The sequence below is a fragment of the Ptychodera flava genome, chromosome 1, assembly GCF_041260155.1.
Source record: "Ptychodera flava strain L36383 chromosome 1, AS_Pfla_20210202, whole genome shotgun sequence".
Taxonomy (NCBI): Eukaryota; Metazoa; Hemichordata; class Enteropneusta; family Ptychoderidae; genus Ptychodera; species Ptychodera flava.
In genome coordinates, this window is record NC_091928.1 from 3,555,291 (window position 1) to 3,576,765 (window position 21,475).

General features: G+C 37.0%; 3 protein-coding genes across 3 annotated transcripts; all 3 read left to right on the forward strand.

Moving 5' to 3' along the window:
• Positions 1–4,264: 4,264 nt before the first annotated feature.
• On the forward strand, positions 4,265–7,948 carry LOC139120076 (tripartite motif-containing protein 2-like). The gene is made up of 2 exons (XM_070684192.1): positions 4,265–4,419; positions 4,964–7,948. The coding sequence occupies exon 2, from the start codon at positions 5,001–5,003 to the stop codon at positions 6,342–6,344; it is 1,344 nt and encodes a 447-aa protein (XP_070540293.1). The 5' UTR covers positions 4,265–4,419; positions 4,964–5,000; the 3' UTR covers positions 6,345–7,948.
• Positions 7,949–9,929: 1,981 nt separating this feature from the next.
• LOC139120134 (E3 ubiquitin-protein ligase TRIM56-like) lies at positions 9,930–14,827 on the forward strand. Its single transcript, XM_070684320.1, has 2 exons — positions 9,930–11,258; positions 12,668–14,827. The coding sequence occupies exon 1, from the start codon at positions 9,976–9,978 to the stop codon at positions 10,942–10,944; it is 969 nt and encodes a 322-aa protein (XP_070540421.1). The 5' UTR covers positions 9,930–9,975; the 3' UTR covers positions 10,945–11,258; positions 12,668–14,827.
• On the forward strand, positions 12,707–13,612 carry LOC139150134 (tripartite motif-containing protein 2-like). The gene has a single exon (XM_070722346.1). It carries the CDS (start codon positions 12,707–12,709, stop codon positions 13,610–13,612), a length of 906 nt encoding a protein of 301 aa, XP_070578447.1.
• Positions 14,828–21,475: the final 6,648 nt, after the last annotated feature.

Sequence of the window (21,475 nt, forward strand, 5' to 3'; positions counted from 1 at the left end):
CCATGACTTTTTTTTTTTGCAAATGTAACTGGAAACGTAGTTTTTTTGTGTTTTCACGATATTCTATTCAAAATAAAAAAAAAGTTTCATGTCATGTTGCTCGTTCGTAAGCGCAGAGATCCGTCATTTTGCTGGTGTGTATCCTGTCTACAGGGGACTTTCACCTGCTGATGTTTGCTCCTGGGCAACAATAGCGATTACACTCAGTGTGACATTTTTCGGACAGGGTAGTAAATTTCGTCCAAAGTCGTTTCATAAATGACCAGCAATACGAAATCTTATTACCATACCTTTCGAAACTTTATTGTGGTTATCCTCAAACTCAGTTGACACGACGGGAGTGATATTTCGGGGTCAAAGTTGCCAAAGTTTTGACCCCATGTCGATGTCGTAGTAATCGGACTACAATCCCAGAAATCGGACGTCGTGTTTGGAATGTGATTAGGAGCTACGTATTGACAATTTGAAACTTCAAACTACCGATTTTTAATTTCGATGTGTTTAGAAAACTGTATATAAGAATATTTCATTATAATTAGTTATGTTTAATCCATGGACGACTCAACTATATTTCGACGTGTATAGCGCTTAGATATCGGACACGGGCTGTCTCCGTGTGTGTTGCTTTCGGCACCTTGTATCGTACGGTGTGGCTAACTTCGCTAAGTTTGTTCAGTGAGTATTACTTATAATTGTTTCCATTGCATATTTTGTTTGTATTAAAATCGCACAGGCATTATTTAATAAAAATAGCGAGTATATTTCATCGTATGGAATTATTTACCTGTCAAGTTTTTACGCGGTAAGTCACTTACTACGTTTACACATGCTAAATATTGTCTGTCCGAAAACTTGTACACTTCTTACGTTCACTAAATGTACTTTTTTTCTAGAAACAACTGCGCAGTTTTCGTTAAAACTACATGCAATCGTAGCGAACAATGGAAAGAATATTTTCAAAATCATTATTCTCCCCACATTCAAAATTCAATGCTAAATCAGGACTTTAGTCAAAATTTCAGTTACTTGACCTGACGGCAGTATGTTGACAGTATCACTGACGCGGTATCAGACGACAATTTGTGACCGCCGCTCGTAGCGAACTCAATAGCTTCTACAAAAAAAAACTATCGAAAACGGGATAACAGTATCACATGACCTAATATGAGGTCACACGACCTGTGAAACGCTATCGATACGGAGCGAAGTGAGTGTAACTAACAGCATGTCACTGAATGTCCGAAAACTGAGGTCGTCCGAAAACTGTCACACTGAGTGTACTGTTCGTTTAAATGTTCCAACAGTTTTGAAAATGTTGTATGATTTCGGAATCCTTTGTCTTTACAGTTCGCCTCAAATTCAAGCTTAAGGGAAACCTAAGTCCAGCGACATTGACCGTTTATCCCTTCCAAAATCACCCTTGAATAAAATGCAGCTCAAATTTGCAACATAATTGCACGCGCTGACGACTACGGCGCGACGAAAAGAGAAGTTGAAGTAGACGACATTTATGGAAATGAGCTCGGAATCCCATGGGCGCGAAAGGGCTCATGGGAGAAGCGTGCGTGACGTCATCGGCGATACAGACGATTGTAGCTTGCAGCTGGAGGAGTACCGTGAACAGTTTAGCGCGTTCGTAAGACGACTCTGGAGAGTTCGGACAGCGATATTTCTGACATCGAGTATTACTTTTCCCACACTGAAATCAAACCATACTAATTTGAACCAAGATAGTAATAATGGGAAAGTATCTCCACACATCGTTCGTAATTCCGCGGAGGGAGTCACTGTGCTTGTAGGCCTACAGACCCCGAACTGGATTGGAGACCTGATACTGAGTGACTCTGCGATCCTTCAGCGTTACGTTTCTAAAACAGAGTTTTCTTTATCAGTCGCTTAAAATTAATTTTTGAATGATACGTAAGTCGAGCTTAGCCAGATCTTTAAGGTTGCGAAATCTTCAATATATATCGGAAAATATTTATTCGCAATTTGACAAATGTATAGCGTCGTCTTTTTTCGAAGTTTGTGTCGAACTTAGGAAGTCGGGCTTACTCAGATCTACAAAGTGATGAAATCTCCGATATAATGGATATTTGCCCGCTATTTAAAACAATAGTATCGTCTATATTGTTGTAAAGAATGCATTTCATACAAGACCAGCCAAAACTCTCGACGATGTCCGATATGTCCTCTGTTCAGGTCTCGATCGCCAAGTAAAAATGTATTACATGTAAAGAATGTTATTCGTGCAAGGCAATCCCCAACTCACGGTGATATCTGATCGGCCCTCTCGACGAAGTTCCGATTGTAGTGTATGAAAGTTCGTGTGGAAATTTAATGAAAAAAATCCTTTACATGTAAAAAATGTATTTCGTGCATGAATAATACTAATAATGTAAAACATACATTATTCTTGACTATCGGCCACGATTGCTATGAACTAAGAGTCGGACAGAGGTGGTCGGGTGGTCAGAACTGTTAGGCACTGGTGAAATCTCCGATATACATCGGATATTTACCCACATTTTGACAAAGTAGCGTCTAGTATCAGAGTTAATGTCCAAAGTCGCCGATATTTATCGGATAAATATCCGTGATTTCGCAGACCCGGCGTGCCGACACCACACAGTGCACGTTAATCTAGTATCGTCTGGTATCAATATCGATATTAGCCTAGGAGTCCCGGTGCAATTGATATTTATTGGGTAAATATAATATCGGCGGTTTTTCAGACCCGGCGTGCCGATCGAGACACATCATTCTCGACCACGGGCCATCCGGGTACTTGCGGATTCTTACGTCATTTTTGCGTCAGCGCCGTTGGAAGTTTGAATTTTTCAACCACCAAAGAAATATTCAAAGTTTCAATATACATAAATGACATAACTTTTAGTTCTGCTTTTTTCCACACAATTTCTGTATCATTCTCTCTTCTGTATCGTCTGATCTCTCATTCACCTCGCTCGTATGCGTTTCACCTACTGACGTCACTCCGCGGTCGAGAATAGGCAAGAAGTCATTCCAGTATCTTGTAATATCAATATTACCAGATATAGTCACGAAATTGCCTATATTTATCGTGTATATAAGAGCGATTTCGCAGATCCGGGCTGTCTAAATGAGAGACTATTTGTGTAGTTTCGTCTTCCGAGTCGGATTTTAGAGTCCCGAAATCGCCAATATTAACATTTATCTGGTTAAAACCGGCGGTAATAGGCTGACTCAGCATGTCAAGATACGAACCGCATTGTGTAGTACCGTCTTGTATCGGTATCAGAGTCCCGAAATCCCTTATAAAATCATCCTGAAAGAAGTAGAACATAACTTTGTATCTTTTGAGATTTTAAAACTCGCCCGACTTTCTTTAGCCACTGTCTTCGAAAAAGCTGTTCTGTGGGACGACGATAAAAGCTGACTCCGTTTGTTCTTCCTTGAGTGATTTTTGCACTCAACTGAACAACAGTTAATAATTTTTTATGCTACTGATGAGAATTAAAGAGTCGTAACGTGCAGAACTGCACTCCTGCAGTCATAGACTCCAATGCTTTGGTAAGCGGTCACACACGTTCGTGTATCACCGATGACGTCACGCACGCTTCTCCCATGAGCCCTTTCGCGCCCATGGGATTCCGAGCTCATTTCCATAAATATCGTCTACTTCAACTTATCTTTTCGTTGCTCCGTAGTCGTCGGCGCGTGCAATTATGTTGCAAATTTGAGCTGCATTTTATTCAAGGGTGATTTTGGAAGGGATAAACGGTCAATGTCGCTGGACTTAGGTTTCCCTTTAAGCCATTTCTATAGCTATCACAGTACTCCTTCAAAAAGTCGAGCAGTCAAAACTTCATTGATAAACTTTAATAGGCCAAATAAAAAATATGTGTGACACCTTGGTTGATAAACACTTCCACTATGTTAATTCTAGCGAGGTATGCGAGAAATTTCGGATATAGTAAAGTAAATCAACATTCTATTTTGTAAAGATGAATAATTCTAATTAGAGCATTCAATTAGTTTCAACCGATAAAATGTAATCGAATCATTGCAAGCTTTTATACATCTGTAGACTACATAGTTATTGGTGACGAGTGAATTCTGGTTATACACTACGCGATGACAGCTGACATCAAGCACGCTGTAGCATGTCATATCGTGCCATTCCTTTCAATATATCAATCCTTCGTTGCCCCTGTTGGCCCTTCTTGCTATCATGTGCAGGTGATAAGGATGTGCAGTTATCAATCGACACAACTATTCCTTTAATCATTAACAGATAAATGGCGGCAGAACAGTCGAAGTTTATGAAGCGAGGATATCGACCTATCTTCCTACCCCGTACTACTGACTGTTCATAGCGATACCTGAGTAATAACATTCTACTTTTGTCTACAGAGAGCTTCTGTGAGCCGATCCTAGGTAAGGCTGAGAAAATAGCTCTGTAAGGCCAAAAAAGAAAAGAAATGTTTCTGGTCAGCGCGCGCGTCACTTGAACAACAGTGCGTCACCCTTTTTTTCTGTTTGTGGCCGGCGGCCGTGGCTGACACAAACCAAAATGGCTGAAGAGAAAGAGAAAATTCTGTGGGGCATGATCAGTGACTGCATGAACAGTATATATGTGACTATATTGATAAAACTATAAAACTGACCCTCCTCCCTCCCTTGAGGAAAAAAAATATAAAAAAAAATGAAATGCGCGTCGCCGCACCATTTTTAAAAGGGAGACCTGACCAGAAACATTTCTTTTTTTTGGCCTAAGCTGTCTTATTTGTAGGCGTTCTCGCGAACTTCCCAGGCTGTGCATAGTGGTGTGTAGGGTATTTATGCAAATTTATTTTCAACGACTAGGTAGAGATGTTCAGTAAATGAGTAGAGAGATCTGTAGAAGCTATAGTTAGTGTCAAGGTTGCAGACAAGCTGATCTGTCAAACACTTCATTGAATGTCGGTTTGATTTTTTGCAGAACTTATTCTGATTCTCATATCGTCTCACCAACGACCATGTCGCATCGTCCGATGACCTGTAAAGAAGAGAACCTGGCTGCAAAGTCCAATGACCCAGTTTCAGGACAGCAACCGCTGTATTGTACACGTCATCCTGACAACCCGATGAGCTTCTACTGTGACACGTGTGACGTAGTAATCTGTCATAAGTGTACGACCTTAGACCATTCAATCACAGGTCATAAATACAGGTACTTGGACAACGCAGCCGCAGAATATTCCAAAGATCTAAAGGCTGTAATCGACAAAGTGAAAATGAAAGAAAATGAAGCCAGCCGAAGCAAAGTTGTAGTCATGGAAATGATCAGATCACTTGATAGATGTTATTACAGAGAGGAAAAGAAAATGACAAGACACATCCAGAAACGGCGTGTCACTCGTTTGGGACGAAAATACGGTGACATGTTGCTTCGGGAATTAAATGACGTGTACGACAAAAGGAAAAGTGACTTAAATACACAGCTTACGGAATTAGAGCGCATCAAGTGTGACATGTCACATGCAAGAGAATATACTGAGAAACTGATGCATTATGGGAATGCTGCACAGTTGATGTCAGCTAAGAAAGACATTGCATCTCGAATGAAACAATTATTAAATGTAGAGACAAAGACTGACCCGGATGAGACTGATTACATGGAGTTCCAGCCATGTGATGATTTCTACGCCACAAAATCTGTCGGTGTATTGCTTGTATCCACGACACCAGCTGATCATTGCCAGTTGGTTGATGTTCCAGACTTTGTCAGAAAAGACGACGACATCATTTTCACCATGATAGCAACGGACGTTAAGGGGACGGAAACGATGGATAGAAATGTTGAAATTAGTACCGTCATGAAGAGACCTGACAACACCTTGGAAGACATTACAGCAATTAATAACAATGATGGAACGTGGAGTTTGAAAACCAAAGCTAAGATGACAGGAAAACATGAAATGACAGTGTCAGTATTCAAGAAACCAGTCAAAGGATCACCAGTTACAGTCAATGTTATTCCAATGAAAGGTTTGATTTGTGAATTTGGCAAATATGGGTTAGGCAGAGAAGAACTGGGTGATGTATATGGTGTCATGGTAACCAGAAATCAAAATATCAGATTCTGTGATAACAGTAATGGAAGACTAAAGACTTTCACAGTCGATGGTAAATATATATGTACTACCAAGTTCAGTAATATTTCAACAAGAGTTACTCCACTGTTTTCAGCAGTATCAGAGGATGGTAGTGTCTTTACAACTGAAGATAATTTTCGTCAAGTGATCGTCCATAAAGAGAATGGTAGAGTGATGCGATGTTTCGGGGAAGGTGTAATTTATTTCCATACGGCATTGCGATAAGTCCAATCGATGGTCGGGTCTACGTTGTGATATTTGGGGTCACTGCATTCGCATATTCAGTCAAGACGGAAAGTATTATAAGTCCTTGCCAGTCAAGGTCAAGGTGATGGTCAACTCAATAGTCCTGTAGACATTGCAATCGATGCTGCAGGTAAGGTTTTTGTATCAGATAAGGAAAATCACCGTATTCAAGTGTTTAATGCTGAGGGTGAATACCTGTATAGCTTTGGAAGTAAAGGGTCTGGTGATAATCAGATGAGCAATCCCTGGGGCATATCACTTGACAGCGATGGCAGTGTGTATGTGTGTGATCATGGTAATAACAGAGTGATAAAGTATGAGTCACGTGGTAAATTTATCTGTCGTATCGATTATGAAGCTAATCGGGCAGAGAATCCCTCTGGTATCTGTGTAACTGATGACAAACCATTTGGTAAAGTTGTAGTCGTCAACAGAATCAAGTGCGTTCAAGTTTTCTCACAAGAACGAAATATTCTCAGTAAAAGGTTAATTCCAACCCAAGGACAAATGAAGTAGAAACGTGTCATTTGTTTATCAGTTTATTTGAAATAAAGGAGTGATGTACGTCTTCATGAGGTCTAGTAATGTAATATAATGTAAACAAACAGTTTCAATGGAGGAACATGTAGTGGGATCATTTAGGGTTTCTCAAATTTATATCGATGTCTTTCATACAGTCTGTGTTTTTTTCTCGTTGGCTTACGACGTATGATATAAAGATACGTTTGTGATGAATTTCATGAACACCATACATCCTTTAGTTTCATGTTTCGTCACTTGTGTACCTTTGCGCTTTAATTAATCTCTGTTATTTTCCATCATTTCATTACAGTTTTTGTAACAATGTCGTCATATGCAACGTCTACCAATATTGAAATTAAGGCATTTCAATTCCAATGTCAAAATGACGAGATGGCATTTTCTGAGATAGCTAGCCTTTTGTGTGAGAACATGTACAATTTTTCAAAGAGTGACAATTTGACTTCTTTGTGTGTAAATTTATTTGCGTGAGAATTACAGTTCTATGTTAATTTTAATTTACTTTGGTGGTACATACACATATTGCTCAGCCTTTTCATTGTTTATATTGCTTTGTGACAAATTGTTTTCCTCAATAGAAGTATATATAGGAATGAGATCTGGTGATTAAATGCAATGTTATTTGTTTTTAGCTGTGATTTCTGAAGTCGTACTGTCCAATATATATGAAGTTTTAAATATTGTACCATACAAGTAAAGAATATAATATATACACATTTTATGTCCATAAAACTATATAGAAAATTTTGATGTCATCATTTTCGAAGTGTTAACATTGCAACATGTGACAAAATGAAATTCTGAGATCATTAAAATTAAAATTGTCGTAATAGAAACCTGTGGCATGACTATTTTCTCTCGCTTCCAGTGGACAATAATCGTAACTTTAAATGAAGTTTATTGATATTTGTGTTCTTCCACATGGCAGAATGTTCATGTTATTATCACTAGATAATGAAAAATGCTGTAAAGAATCGAATACAAAAGTATTGGTGTTGTCAATGCAACACTTTCTGTGACCTATTAAATGTAATTGTAAATGCAATATTTGTCTTTTGACTCTATTCTTTACTGTAAATCTAGGTCGTCAACAGTCACGTTGAACACACACAGATACACACGAACGGAATATATATATATATATATATATATATATATATATATATAATATATATATATATATATATATATATATATATTATATATATGTATAATAGAGAGAGAGAGAGAGCGAGAGAGAGAGAGAGAGAGAGAGAGAGAGAGAGAGAGAGAGAGAGAGAGAGAGAGAGAGAGGCGACATGTATTGTAAAGTTGAACATACGATATTTTGACAAAGTTTGGGAAGTGGAACTGGAAATTAAATTAACAAACAGAACAGACATAAGACATCAAATTCTCCAGCTAGTAAAGTTCAAATTACTGTTGCCTAAGCTTGAATGTGGTAATAAGCGGCCAAGCTAATACATTCGAAAAAAACAGAGAAAAATAATCATGAGAGAGGCACGTACTCTTGCTAGTTCATTTTCTACTAGTGCATGGAAAGGGTGTTTTTCTATGCTAGTACATTGTTACCGTGCATAGAATGACACGATATTTGGCCTGACTACCAGTTTTTGGCCTTTTAAACTTGTATCCCCTACGAAGTAGAATTCAATTGGCTGTAAAATGAAAGTTGAGCTTAAAGTTTGTTGTATGCTTGCTTACAAGGATGTGGTCGTTTCCTGAAGCGACCAAACGTTGTTTCTTGCGTTGTTTCAAACAGAGTATTCAGGGCGCAGCGCAGCAAACGAGAAGACGAACTCGCCGTAGATGACATTTCGACAATTTGATGACGACCTTTTACGTCTGAAACCAGCCTTCGTCATATACAATGTCGATGGACGTACAAGATATATTTCACGAAAACGAAAATTTTTAACAGGCGTGTTGTACCAAGCACCCTTAGAGGCTAAATGACGCTCATTTTAGGGTGACTCTTTAAGTTAGAGTCTGCAGGGCCTGAATTGTACTGTAAATATCTCTGTGTAATGGTATCAAGTGTATAAAATTATATCTTACGTGCGGGGAGAAATGGTGGTTATGAAAGCATTGACTTGCAGCCATGATGTCTAGTAAAGTGTCGCCCGCAAAGGGAATAGTAGGCTAATAAAATCTGTACATTCATCTGTCAACCTATGTCAGAGAGAGAATCAATGTAAACTGAGAGGAGAAAATGGAAGATTTGATGGGACTGTAGAACCTTATAAGAACACATTATAATTTTCACAAGGCTGAAACAACTATTCTGAGATGATCATGAACTACTCAATGTCTAGAAACGTATCCTGAATCCTGGACAACAAAACTTGCAACTCGTGTTATCTTGGGTTGAGAAGTAAGATTTTATATCCTAGAATATTTATTTCAAAACAATGCGCCCGGATTATAAGAAAATCATTTTGTAACCTTTCAAAACATTAGTTTCTTCATTGGTTCGTTTGTTCATTCAGTCCTTTGTTCATTTTTTAAAACTTTCAACTGATGCGTTACGTGTCACAGATGTGACTAATTCCCTGGACGTTTTTCGATAGGCTTACTCGCATATTTATTTGGAAACTATTTCACATTTTGTAACCAATGAATGGAAATTTTCTCCTGTTGAGAAGTTACATGTATATACTAAATTAGAATATTTTCAACTGACTTGTGTTTCATGCAGTGTGTTGTTTTCGAGACCAAGCTTTAATATACAGTGACAGTATTTGACTCCCATTGCTATATGCTACATAAATAACCTTTTGTAGATGTTGTCGTCAGCATAACTACAGACATTGGGCGATGCATCGTATCATGGCGTAGGGGACAAAAGACTGGAAATATTAATAACAAATATGTAAACACTTTAATGCTGTTTCTTGTAATCTATTAAGTTACTTTATTTGAACGTTGGTGACTGAACTGCAGGTTGTCAAGCTAGCTAACTCCCTTTTCCACGAAATCACTTTGCGACTTCGTGGAATTTGGTCACGTGATCATCATTCGGGCCTGTTGTTCACAAATCTGGACAAGGAGGCTTGTACACACTACAACTATGGCTACGTCTACAAAAGAGTCCAAATTTTTGGAGGAAATTGACGATAACTTCCTATCCTGTACTATTTGCTCAGAGCGGTACAAGAATGCTAAAATTCTACCGTGTCTACACAGCTTTTGTGAGCCGTGTCTAGGTAAGCTGGCTGAGAAAAGTGGCGTTATAACCTGTCCAATATGTCGGCGTTCACACGAACTTCCTGATACGGGTGTGTCTGGCATTGACATGAATTTGTTTATCAATGAATTGGTGGAGGTGTTCAGGAAACGAGAAGAGTGTTCAGCAGAAGCTAGAAAGTGTCAGGGTTGCAGTCAAGCTGAATCTGTCAAACACTGCGTGGAATGTGGGTTTGATTTGTGCAAATTTTGTTCTGGTTCGCATGGCGTATTACCAACAAGCAGGTCACACCGTCTGATGACCTTAGAAGAGTACCAGGTCGCTAAGTCCGATGACCCCGCCATGTTACAGCCACCAGTCTACTGTGATAGCCACGTATGTAACCAAATCAAATTCTACTGTGATACCTGCGATGTATCCATCTGCCTTGAGTGTACAGTCTTGGATCATCCAAGGCCTGAACATAAATACAGATACTTGAAGGATGCAACAGAAGAATACTCCAAACTTTTGAGGGAAGAAATCGACAAAGTGAAAGTGAAAGAAAATGAAACTAGCATTAGCAAAACTGTTGTTATGGAAACAATCAGATCACTCGACAAGTGTTACCAGACAGAAGAAAAGAAAATGAAAGGACACATCCAGAAAACGATCGATGACGTCACTCGCATGATACGTGAAAATGGTGACAAACTTCTAGGTGAATTGAAAGACGAATACGAGAGAAGAAAACTGAACTTAAATGCACAGCTGAAAGAATTGGAGTGCATAGAGAGTGGCATGTCACATACAAGGGAATTTGCCGAGAAAACTGATGCAATATGGGAATGCTGCACAATTGATGTTAGCTAAGAAAGGAATCGCATCTCAAATGGAAGAATTGTTGAATGTAGAGACAAAAACTGACCCGGATGAGACTGATTACATGGAGTTCCAGCCATGTGATGATTTCTACAGAACAAATCTGTCGGTGTATTGCTTACATCCACGATATCAGCTGTCAGTTGCCAGTTGGTTGACGTTCCAGAATTTGTCAGGAAAGACGAAGACATAATCTTCACCATAGCAACGGACGTTCAACGAACGAAAACGGAGGATACAAATGTTGAAATTAATGCCGTCATGGAGAGACCGACAACATCCTGGAAGACATTACAGCAATTACAGTTATGCTCACACGGAAAGTAGACGATGAGATTAAATGATACCTTACTCAATTACTAATTTACATCAGACACTTTATTTCTAAAACTACACTAGTACCTCACAATATTGCTTGCGAGCGGCAAGTTCTCAAAGACAAGAATAACAAATACCAGACCTAAATGATTCCTTAACATAACAGTCGCTTGCCTGCTTCTCTGCCGACATGAGTGCCTTCTCTCTTTCCACTGGTTTATTGCCGTAATCTTATACCACGATACTAATTACACAGCGACAAAAAGACAACTGTAGTTCTTGCTGAAATGAACTTCATCGCCGGGGTAGACCGGCCGACATTGTTGAGACACTGCTCAGTAAGTGTCAAGTAGATTGGATTTTTCAATCTTTAAAATCATGACTTCTGCTTTTGCCAATTTTCATTTTCTTTGACACTAAAATGCCTTAAAACAGATTACCCCTAATTCTTTGTATGAAAATGCCTCGACCTAACCCCCCTAATTCTTTGTAAAACAGGTCCACACTTACGATTGATAACAATGGGTATTTTGCCAAACCATGGTGGTGAAAATGTTACAATCAACTGCCACTCTGTAATTTGTGCTAGAGTGAAGATAAGTGTGGACAAAAACATTTGGATAAAACTGACTTAATTTGGCAATGTTATCACGCATGGGGGTCTCTAGCTATGTACCATATCGCCAACTTTACAATTTCCTAAGCTACTGATGATTAATGTGAAATACTGTCTGTGTGTCCACTGTTCTGTGTATCTCTTCTAGCAGTCAAACAGTGGTGCAACTATTCTCATGCATACTCTTCCAAGTACATTTGATTGGGATGTTTAACGTTTTGTGTTTATTGTATCCAATCAAATGAGACTTTGTCTATCTGTTATTCAATGGCTCAAAATTGATGAGGGTCAATTACAGATTTGTATAATCCTCTACAAGATTTACTCGCCAAACCAGAGAAACCATATAATTATTGTCTGTCTCAAGATATCTTTGCAAGAGCTTTTCAGACAAAACGTTTGATTCATGAATGATGAAGATGTTTCATTATTTGCCTTTTATATATCTCTTTGAGAGGCATATATGTTACTTCATGCTTCAGCCAACTTACAGTTGTCTTTTTTGTCGCTGTGTAATTAGTATCGTGGTATAAGATTACGGCAATAAACCAGTGGAAAGAGATAAGGCACTCATGTCGGCAGAGAAGCAGGCAAGCGACTGTTATGTTAAGGAATCATTTAGGTCTGGTATTTGTTATTCTTGTCTTTGAGAACTTGCCGCTCGCAAGCAATATTGTGAGGTACTAGTGTAGTTTTAGAAATAAAGTGTCTGATGTAAATTAGTAATTGAGTAAGGTATCATTTAATCTCATCGTCTACTTTCGTTGAGCATAACTGTAGTAACATGATAGGACATGGAGTTTGAAAAGCAAAGCTAAGATGACAGGAAGACATGAAATCAGGGTGTCAGTATTCGAGAAACCAGTCAAAGGATCACCAGTTACAATCAATGTTATTCCAATGAAAGGTTTGATTTGTAAATTTGGTAGGAGTGGGTCAGGTGTAGGAGAGTTGAATGATGCTTGGGGAGTCAGAGTAACCAAAGATGGGAAGATTAGGGTCTGTGAGCGTGGCAATAAGAGATTACAGACTTTCACGATGGATGGCCAACATAGTTATGAAACCACGTTCAGTAATATTTCAACTAAAGTCTCTCCACAGTTTTCAGCGGTATCAGAGGATGGTAATGTCTTTACAACTGATAGCAATAGTAGCAAAATAATCGTTCATGATGAGAATGGTAGCGTGTTACGATGTATTGGGGGAAATTTGATTAATTGCCCCTTTGGAATTGCAATAAGTCCTGTTAATGGCCGAGTTTATGTTGTTGATCATAATGGTCACTGCATACACATCTACAGCCAAGATGGTGATCATTACAAGTCATTTGGTTGTCAAGGTCAAGGTAATGGTCAGCTGAATTACCCTATAGACATTGCAATCGATGCTGAGGGCAACGTCTTCGTATCAGATCAGTGCAATCACCGTATTCAAGTGTTTGATGCTGAGGGTCAATACCTGTATAGCTTTGGAAGTCTAGGGTCTGGTGATAATCAGATGATCAGTCCCTTGGGCATATCACTTGATAGCGATGGCAATATGTATGTGTGTGATGGCGGTAATAACAGAGTGATGAAGTATGAGTCACGTGGTAAATTCATCTGTACAATAGATAGCGATGATAGCGCAGAGCAACCTACTGCGGTGTGGGTAAATGATGATAAGCCGTTTGGTAATGTTATTGTTGTCAACCAAAACAAATGCATTCAGATTTTTAGACAGTGAATGAAGCGATCCAACAATAAAGGAACAAAGTCGCTCTCCTTTCAAATTATTTCTGCTTTCGTAAAAAGAAGTTTCTTATGTTGCTCTGCTTAATAAAACATGTTGGATTATCTATCATGAGAGCTCTACCCGCACCTTGCATGTATGTGTGACATGTGATTCTGGTGTGTTCTGTTAATTATGCTCTGCATATTGTTATATCTACAAGCAGGGAGGGAGTAGAAATCTGAAGACTGACAGTTTTGTATGTCTCAATAAGCAGCAAATGACTTGAGGATTTGTTCACTTGAATGAAAAATAAGCGAAATAATCTGGAAAAAATATGACTTTGTCTGTAAAATTGACTGGGTAACTGTCGTTTTGACATATGCAAATTTAAGATTATAGGAAAAATATATACACTTAGCAGTGTGAACATATTGTAAGCCGATGTTTTTTTAACATATCAATTAAGTCTAACTGAAAGAAATGTACACCTCAAAAGAAAGCAGTTGTTTGCACAAAAATATCATATCCTTAAACATTGGGGTGTACTTGATAATAATATTATCATGCAGTATCTTGAAACTTCTGGAGAGCAGTCCATTAACCTAACCGTCATCAGATATGAACGTTGCATTCTCATCAGCTGTAATAATTTCCTTTTACATTGTATTCTACAGATAATGATTTGTAAGACTGTTTTTTCTATTAAGTATCTCTTATGATTAAGAATGTGACTCGCGTATTAAATGTGCTGTAAAATGTACCGAGGAACTCAGTATTACATGTACTGTTTCAAGAAAACCCACAAACAAAACAAAACAAAACAACACAAAGGACACCATGAACTATATTTTCTGTTGCAAAGATAGCATATGTCATATTAACATATGAACAATTTTACAGTGTGATTAATAGATTTAAAGTTCATAATTGTCAGATATTCTGTTTGATTGTTTTTATATATGGACGATATAATGGTAATCACAATTTGTGAAATTAATAGAGTCCTGGGGAGGATGGCGCTGGATGTCCGCCATAGTTGTTTAGCTATATCGACATGTATTGATTGCAGGTTGTTGTCAATGTACAATACAAGCTATAATAGTCAGCGCAGAATCCTTTTCAGTAAACCATGAAAAGCAGTGATTATCAAAAGACATGAAAGATATTGGAGTTTTCGTTGTATAAATTAGTGAAATATAAAGAAATAAATGATAATATATAACATCACGAAATAGTGACGGACATTATGTCATCAAACAATCGTTGTTAAGACAGAATTTGATAGTGTCTGTTAAAGTCGCCATTCCAATGTAAGATGTCAATAGACACGACGAGAAATATCTTTGGTGGTGAAAAGCGAACAAAGTCCGCCCATTTATTTTTTTATTAGTTTACGGAAGTGAAAACAGAAATGTGAATTACACATTTGTACGGCACCTAAAGTATACTAAAACATCAAATAACATTCAAGGCTTGCGGTTATCCTAAAATATTCCACAATATTTTTGTTTTCCGCATTTTAAATCGTATCTAGCATTGAGAACACCTGCACCCACTAAGCCTACACTCGTCCGCAGTGCCAAAACATGCTAGCTTTCTCAAAAGTACATGATGGACACGCCGTCACAAATCTGTGAAGTGCATGCAGGCGATTTGTTCCGTGCCTACTCAGAAAGATTGAGACAAATATCGTGGACGAAAACGAAAATTCTCCTTACTCTTTCAAATTTCTCTCTACTGTTAAAGATTTCTCCGTACTGTTTCCAATTTCTCTGCTAGGAGAAAATTCTCCGTACTGTTTACAATTTCTCTGCTTTGAGACAATTCTCAGCACCGTTTCAAATTTCGCTCCACTGTTAAAAATTTCTCTGCTAGTATGTAATGAAGGGAAAGCAAACCCACACATCTTAGTTCATACCTGAGTTATATCCGAGTTGTTTTCGTGTTGTGTATGGCATTGTGTATATTGTAAGTGTAAACAGTACTGAGAGTTTTTAACAGTTGAGAGAAATTGTAAACAGTACGGACAATTGTCTCCTAGCAGAAAAATTGTAAACAGTAGGAGAAATGTTTGACAGTATAGAGAAATTTGAAACAGTATTGAAAACTCTTTCCTAGCAAAGATATTGGTAACAGTACGGATAAATTTTTAACAGCGGAGAGACCAACCAAGGCTACAATTATTGCAGCTAGGAGCATTGTTGTTTTCGTCCGCGGTAGACAAATCATCAGTCAGTTGGCAGATTATAGACGTGTCGACATTCTTTCACTTCAGGTACTTAGAACTGAATAAGACATAAACACTGATTGCCAAAGCTGTCATTTGGTCATATACATGCTCATTTCTCCCATGTTGGACCTTTCCGTAGATGACAGTTGACATTAGAGTGCCGTTTCCATCAGTTTCTATTGAGGAGTTCGTAATTTTTCTCGCAGCGGTGTTGCAGGAAAACTGATTGTCAAATTCGAGTAGTCTACCTTTCAGTACTGTTACTCTTGATTATTTTCCAATTATATTTTAATAATTTGGCTGGAAGAGATTAAAATGTAGTGGCCAAATGGGTATTTCAGTAAGAAACATCCAAATTAAACGTCATGGCTTCACAAAAAGATACGAACTCCATTTGAAGCATTGAATTAGGTTAAGTGACACATATTGTCTTACTTACAAGACTACGAAAACATCTAAAAGCAAGACATCAATCATTACTTGACTTAATTTATTCACATACAGTCTTACATTAATATTTTGGCAGGATACCAACTCTTCATGGAGAGTTTCTGTATATCAAGAAAAATTAAGATATCTTCAAGTCAATGATGAACTGAAAGTAATGTCCATAGCATTATCCGCATACGTAGAAATATTGAGTACAAAGTGTTTAAGATGTAACTTGGTACATTACCCGTTAGCTAATTGGCAAGAATATCAGCTGAATGGTAGACGTAATAAACTAATCGCTTTGTATGTCGACCGTGCTTTTTGTTCAAAACGTGATCTAATAACCACTTTCTCTGTCCACGCATTTCAAAATTGTCAATCGCTATGACAAACATCATCTCTGTACGACTTTAACGAAGATTCTTTCCCTGATCAGACAAACGAGTTATATGATTCTGGACCACATTTTTATTGTGTTTGCTTGTCAAGATCTCTAACTTTCTCAATATCGTACTTCCATGGTAACTATGCTTATCCATCGTCAATTAGTAGACCAATCACATTTACACATGTCAGTTTCCTTCGGAAGACTACGCTGGCGAGAATATTGTAAAATGTACAGACACTAATTTGTCAAATCAATAAGCAGATCTCCTTGCCGAACACCATATCTATGATAGCATTAAAAGCAAAACAAAATCGAAAACATCTTCAATGGTGTAACAATGTTTTGGAATTCGGCATGTAAGTCAAGGCTACCCCGTAAAATGCTTTAAGCTAGATCAATTACTGTGGCTTATTTGTTTGATAGTCACTACTTTTACACTAGCAATAGAGCAGTCCAGGACATTCGTGAAAAATAGACATTCAAGAGTCAGTGTAACATTTAAACTTTCTCTGCAGGGCAAAGTAGCACCTCCCATGATAGTTGTATCTCACGTACATATTCTGTATCGTCCTCCTGTATAATAATCAAAAACCATTTCCACCTGTGTAGGTACATATATATTTCACCTGCTCGACCAATCATTTACCTTTCCCTGAAAGGATATTATTTCCTGCTCTGGATAGTGAGCTTAGAAGATATTATTCCAATACCTTGTATTAAACATCCTATCTTGCCTATGCAAATTGAAGAGTATTTCTGCTCAAATTAAAAAAACAAAACAAAAAACAAAACAAAAAACAAAACAAAATAACAACAACTGTCAGCTGTGTGTGACACTCAATGTTAGATTTATGTCTACCTTATCAGAAGTTTAATCATCTTCACAATACTAGCTTAGGCTACTTGTTCCTTCAATCGTTGAGAACTCCCTTGCTTCTAGCAGTAAAAATATGATTTTGATTGTTGACTTGAACTGTAATTGACAAACGGGTCAGTCACAATCAGGGTGCTCTAGACAGATTTCGACATGTTACACTCTAATATAAAAAAATGTGAGCAAAATTTAATGAAACATTGTTCCTAATATGAAACAACCAGTAGAACCAAACAGGCCCCATCGAAAAATTGAGTTTTTGTGATGATTTTGAGCTGAGTAGTGAAAAAAGTACCCTAAAAATGGGGTCAAAATGGGCGTTACGCTGTTTCATCTGAAAAGCACATTTTTCAAAATCACTTTTTGAAACTGTTAGATTAATTTTTTCGATTATTCAGAATATTTAAACTACCACATAGCATTTCTTCTTTCTTTTGCAAGTTATTTCATCTTAATACATGGATTTGAATGGAAATGGCTAGATAACAAGTGAAATTGGTGTGTCGTTACGCTTTTTATATTTTGACAACAGCATTGATTTATTCTATTATCACTTGGAAAACATTACCCTAGAATGTTTCCTAAAACATCTATTTGATTGGAAGACCAACTGTGATTAGTTGGTACTAAATGTTTATAGGGTCAACGTATTGATTATGAATAAATCATGAAAATTGCCCACACTTTTTGTCCCAAAATTTTGTAGTGTCCGTGACACCCTCATAACTTTCAGCCATATTCAGATAGTATAGATCTGATGTCATCAGCCAAAGTGGCCCTGTTTGCCTTCCTTATGTGTTATAAAAATATAATCCATTTACCACTTGTATTGTTTCAGTATATAAAAAAGGGGCCAAATGTAGTGTCCGTGACAGCCGTAGTGTCCGTGACACCAAATCCTTACATTACTTGTTACAGTGATTAAAGCTGGTAATTCTATTGTTTACCAGCTGAAGTTACATTTTTGTAAGAGAGTGACTTAGTTTTTGAGTAAGACATCAAATGAAATATATTAAATCAGTGAAAGATGTTTTTTCTACCTTTGAAGATTGTAATGTTAAAAACATGTCCTATGAAATAACGGTATAGGGGTTTAAAAAAGGAACAGAAATAGTGTTATCAGTTATTTCCCAATATAACTTTAAGATAGAAATGTTATTTATGGTGAAATTAAGGCATAACACTGAACAAACTAATTTACTTTCATATTAAACAACTTTCCATTTGCAACTGGCTTCATGTCACGGACACTACACCTAACAAGTGGTTAAAGGGACATAAGCTGTAACTTGTGGCAAGTTTTTCAGTATTCTGCTTCTGTATATCAACTACCATGTCTGACCCTAATCCGTTTGTCATGCTGAAATTTCGAGTATTCTTTTTGTCAACACAGCTTGTATGTGTGTAGTGATCATTGTTTATTGTTTACTAATGAATTCTAGTCCGGACTTGAATACAATTTTCAACAATAACAATGGAGATTATACTCATATAGGTTGTGTTGATATGCTAAATACTTGGCATTAAATTACAGTTTAGGGATTTTATGCAGAAAGTATAGGGAAATCACAAAGCAAAGTTCTGAAAAAATAACCAAAAGATACAGCTTATGGAGCTTTTAACCATTTTTTACTGTATTTACATTTAAATTCACCTGACATCTGAAGTAAACTTCATAGATCATAATAAATCCTTTTAAAAACAAAAGAAAATGTGTTTTTGAATTATATAAGGTGGAAAGTGGTTGCAAATCTGAACATTTATGATGATACTGCAGTAGTGTTAGCCCCAGTACAGATCTCTGTCAACAGTGATGCATATAAGGGGAGGGTTTATGTCCCTTCAAATTATTTTCTGTTTTAACCCTTTATTTACATTATAAGGCTGTATTATAAGTGTTTGACGAAATTTCAATCATGTGTTGGTTGTTAAGGGAAAGCTATGGTGAAACATAGTCGGATCTATCATGTGGTATCTATTGAATGCTGTGATCCTGAAATCTGTTTGGAAACCCAAGTGACTGTGTGGTTTCTCCTCAGTCGCAAAGTTCTGTCTTTCCTAAGTTGTTGTGTCAGATATTTGTTGTTTTTGTTATACTTGTTGATGTTGATGTTTTATTGTGTGATTGGCTTCAAGTAACATCAATATTTCTATATTTTTATCTTGTGTTGAGATTATTGTTAACGTTTTGTCTCTTTTTGTGAACTTTGTTTTGAAAAGTGTGTCTTTTATGTTCTTGTTTCTTTTTGTGGGTTATTATTGGGTGGTTTGGGAAAAGGATTTTTAATGTTTCGTCCTTTTCAAGTTCCTGCCAGTATTTTGCAAGACTTTCTTTCAAGTCTTTGGACTATTCAACAATGAATTCTACCGCCAAATATGTGGCTGTTTAATGGGCTGAAATGCATTGCTGGGGATTGCTATGATTGCATTTCATAAACTGGAAATGGAAATCATCTCTGAATACCTGTGGATTTACGACAATGTCTCTGATCAGATGTTGAATTGGTCATAATGCGATGAATTCCAAATTGTTTATTGTCAGCCAGTCAATCTCTGAAATGTGATTCACTTTTGGAAAAGATTCAGAAATGACATTTTCATGATTCTTACTGGAAAACAAAACCAACTGGCAGAGTTCAGCTGTAGAATAAACAAAATGCACCCAACATTTAAATTTACAGGTAAATTTACAGCATTTCTCGACGTCAAAATTTTGAAGGGCCCAAGGCACAACCAAGAAAATATTTTGGATATTAAAACCAACACAAAACTAATTGGAACATTCCAATACCTGCACAGAGAATCATGTTACCAAAATCAAATTTTAAAGGACTAATTGAAGGTGAAATTCTCAGATACTTCTGTACATCCAATGACCCAAACAATTTCAAGGAGATAGTTGATTTCTTTACAAGCAAATTATAATTAACGGAGAATACACGGAAAAAGAAATAACTAGAATTACAACAGAAATCAAACACAGGAATTGAACTCAACAAAATGTACAAGAAAAATAAAGAAGGAAACAACAAATAATCTAATCTTCACAACAACATATACAGGTAGGCCATACATTAAAACAAAAGACTTGAAAGAAAGTCTTGCAAAATATTGGGAGGAACTTGAAAAGGACGAAACATTAAAAACCCTTTTCCCTGAACCCCCAATAACAGCCTACAAAAGAAACAAAAACATAAAAGACACACTTGTCAAAAACAAAATTCACAAAAAAATCTCAAAACAAGATAAAAATATGCAAATATTGGCTTTATTTTTTGTGAAGCCAATAACACATGAAAACGACAACAAGAACAAGCATATAAAAATCAAAATGTCTGACACAACAACTTAGGAAAGACAGGAATTTGCGACTGAGGAGAAACCACAGACTTGGGTTTTAAACATTGATTTCAGGATCACAGTATTTAAAAGACACCACATTCAAGATCCGACTATGTCTCGCGATAGCTTTCCATAAACAAACAACACACGACTGAAATTTTATCAAACACAAATAATACAACCTTATAATGCAAACAAGGGGATAAAACAGAAAAATAACATTACGGGACATAAATCCTCCCCTTATATATACATCACTATTGACAAAAATCCATAATGGAGCCCACACTACTGCAGTACCACCATAAATAGTCAGATTTGCAACCTCTTTCCCCTTATACACAATAGATGCTGACCAAATACTTAAAATACTCCAGTCACCTACAAATATCACTATGAGTGGCAAGAGAGTATTATATTATACTCTTCATGACTTTAATTAGACTTCTGATATAGAGAATTTGTGTTTAATATTGTCTGTTAAAACTGATAAAGAAGTTGCCCCTTTAAATGTGTAGTGTCCGTGACGCTACTGAAATACAGATCACAATAATATGTTGGAAACCAAATGTTCAGTAAATCATTTATTGTTCACTTTATAGTGTTACT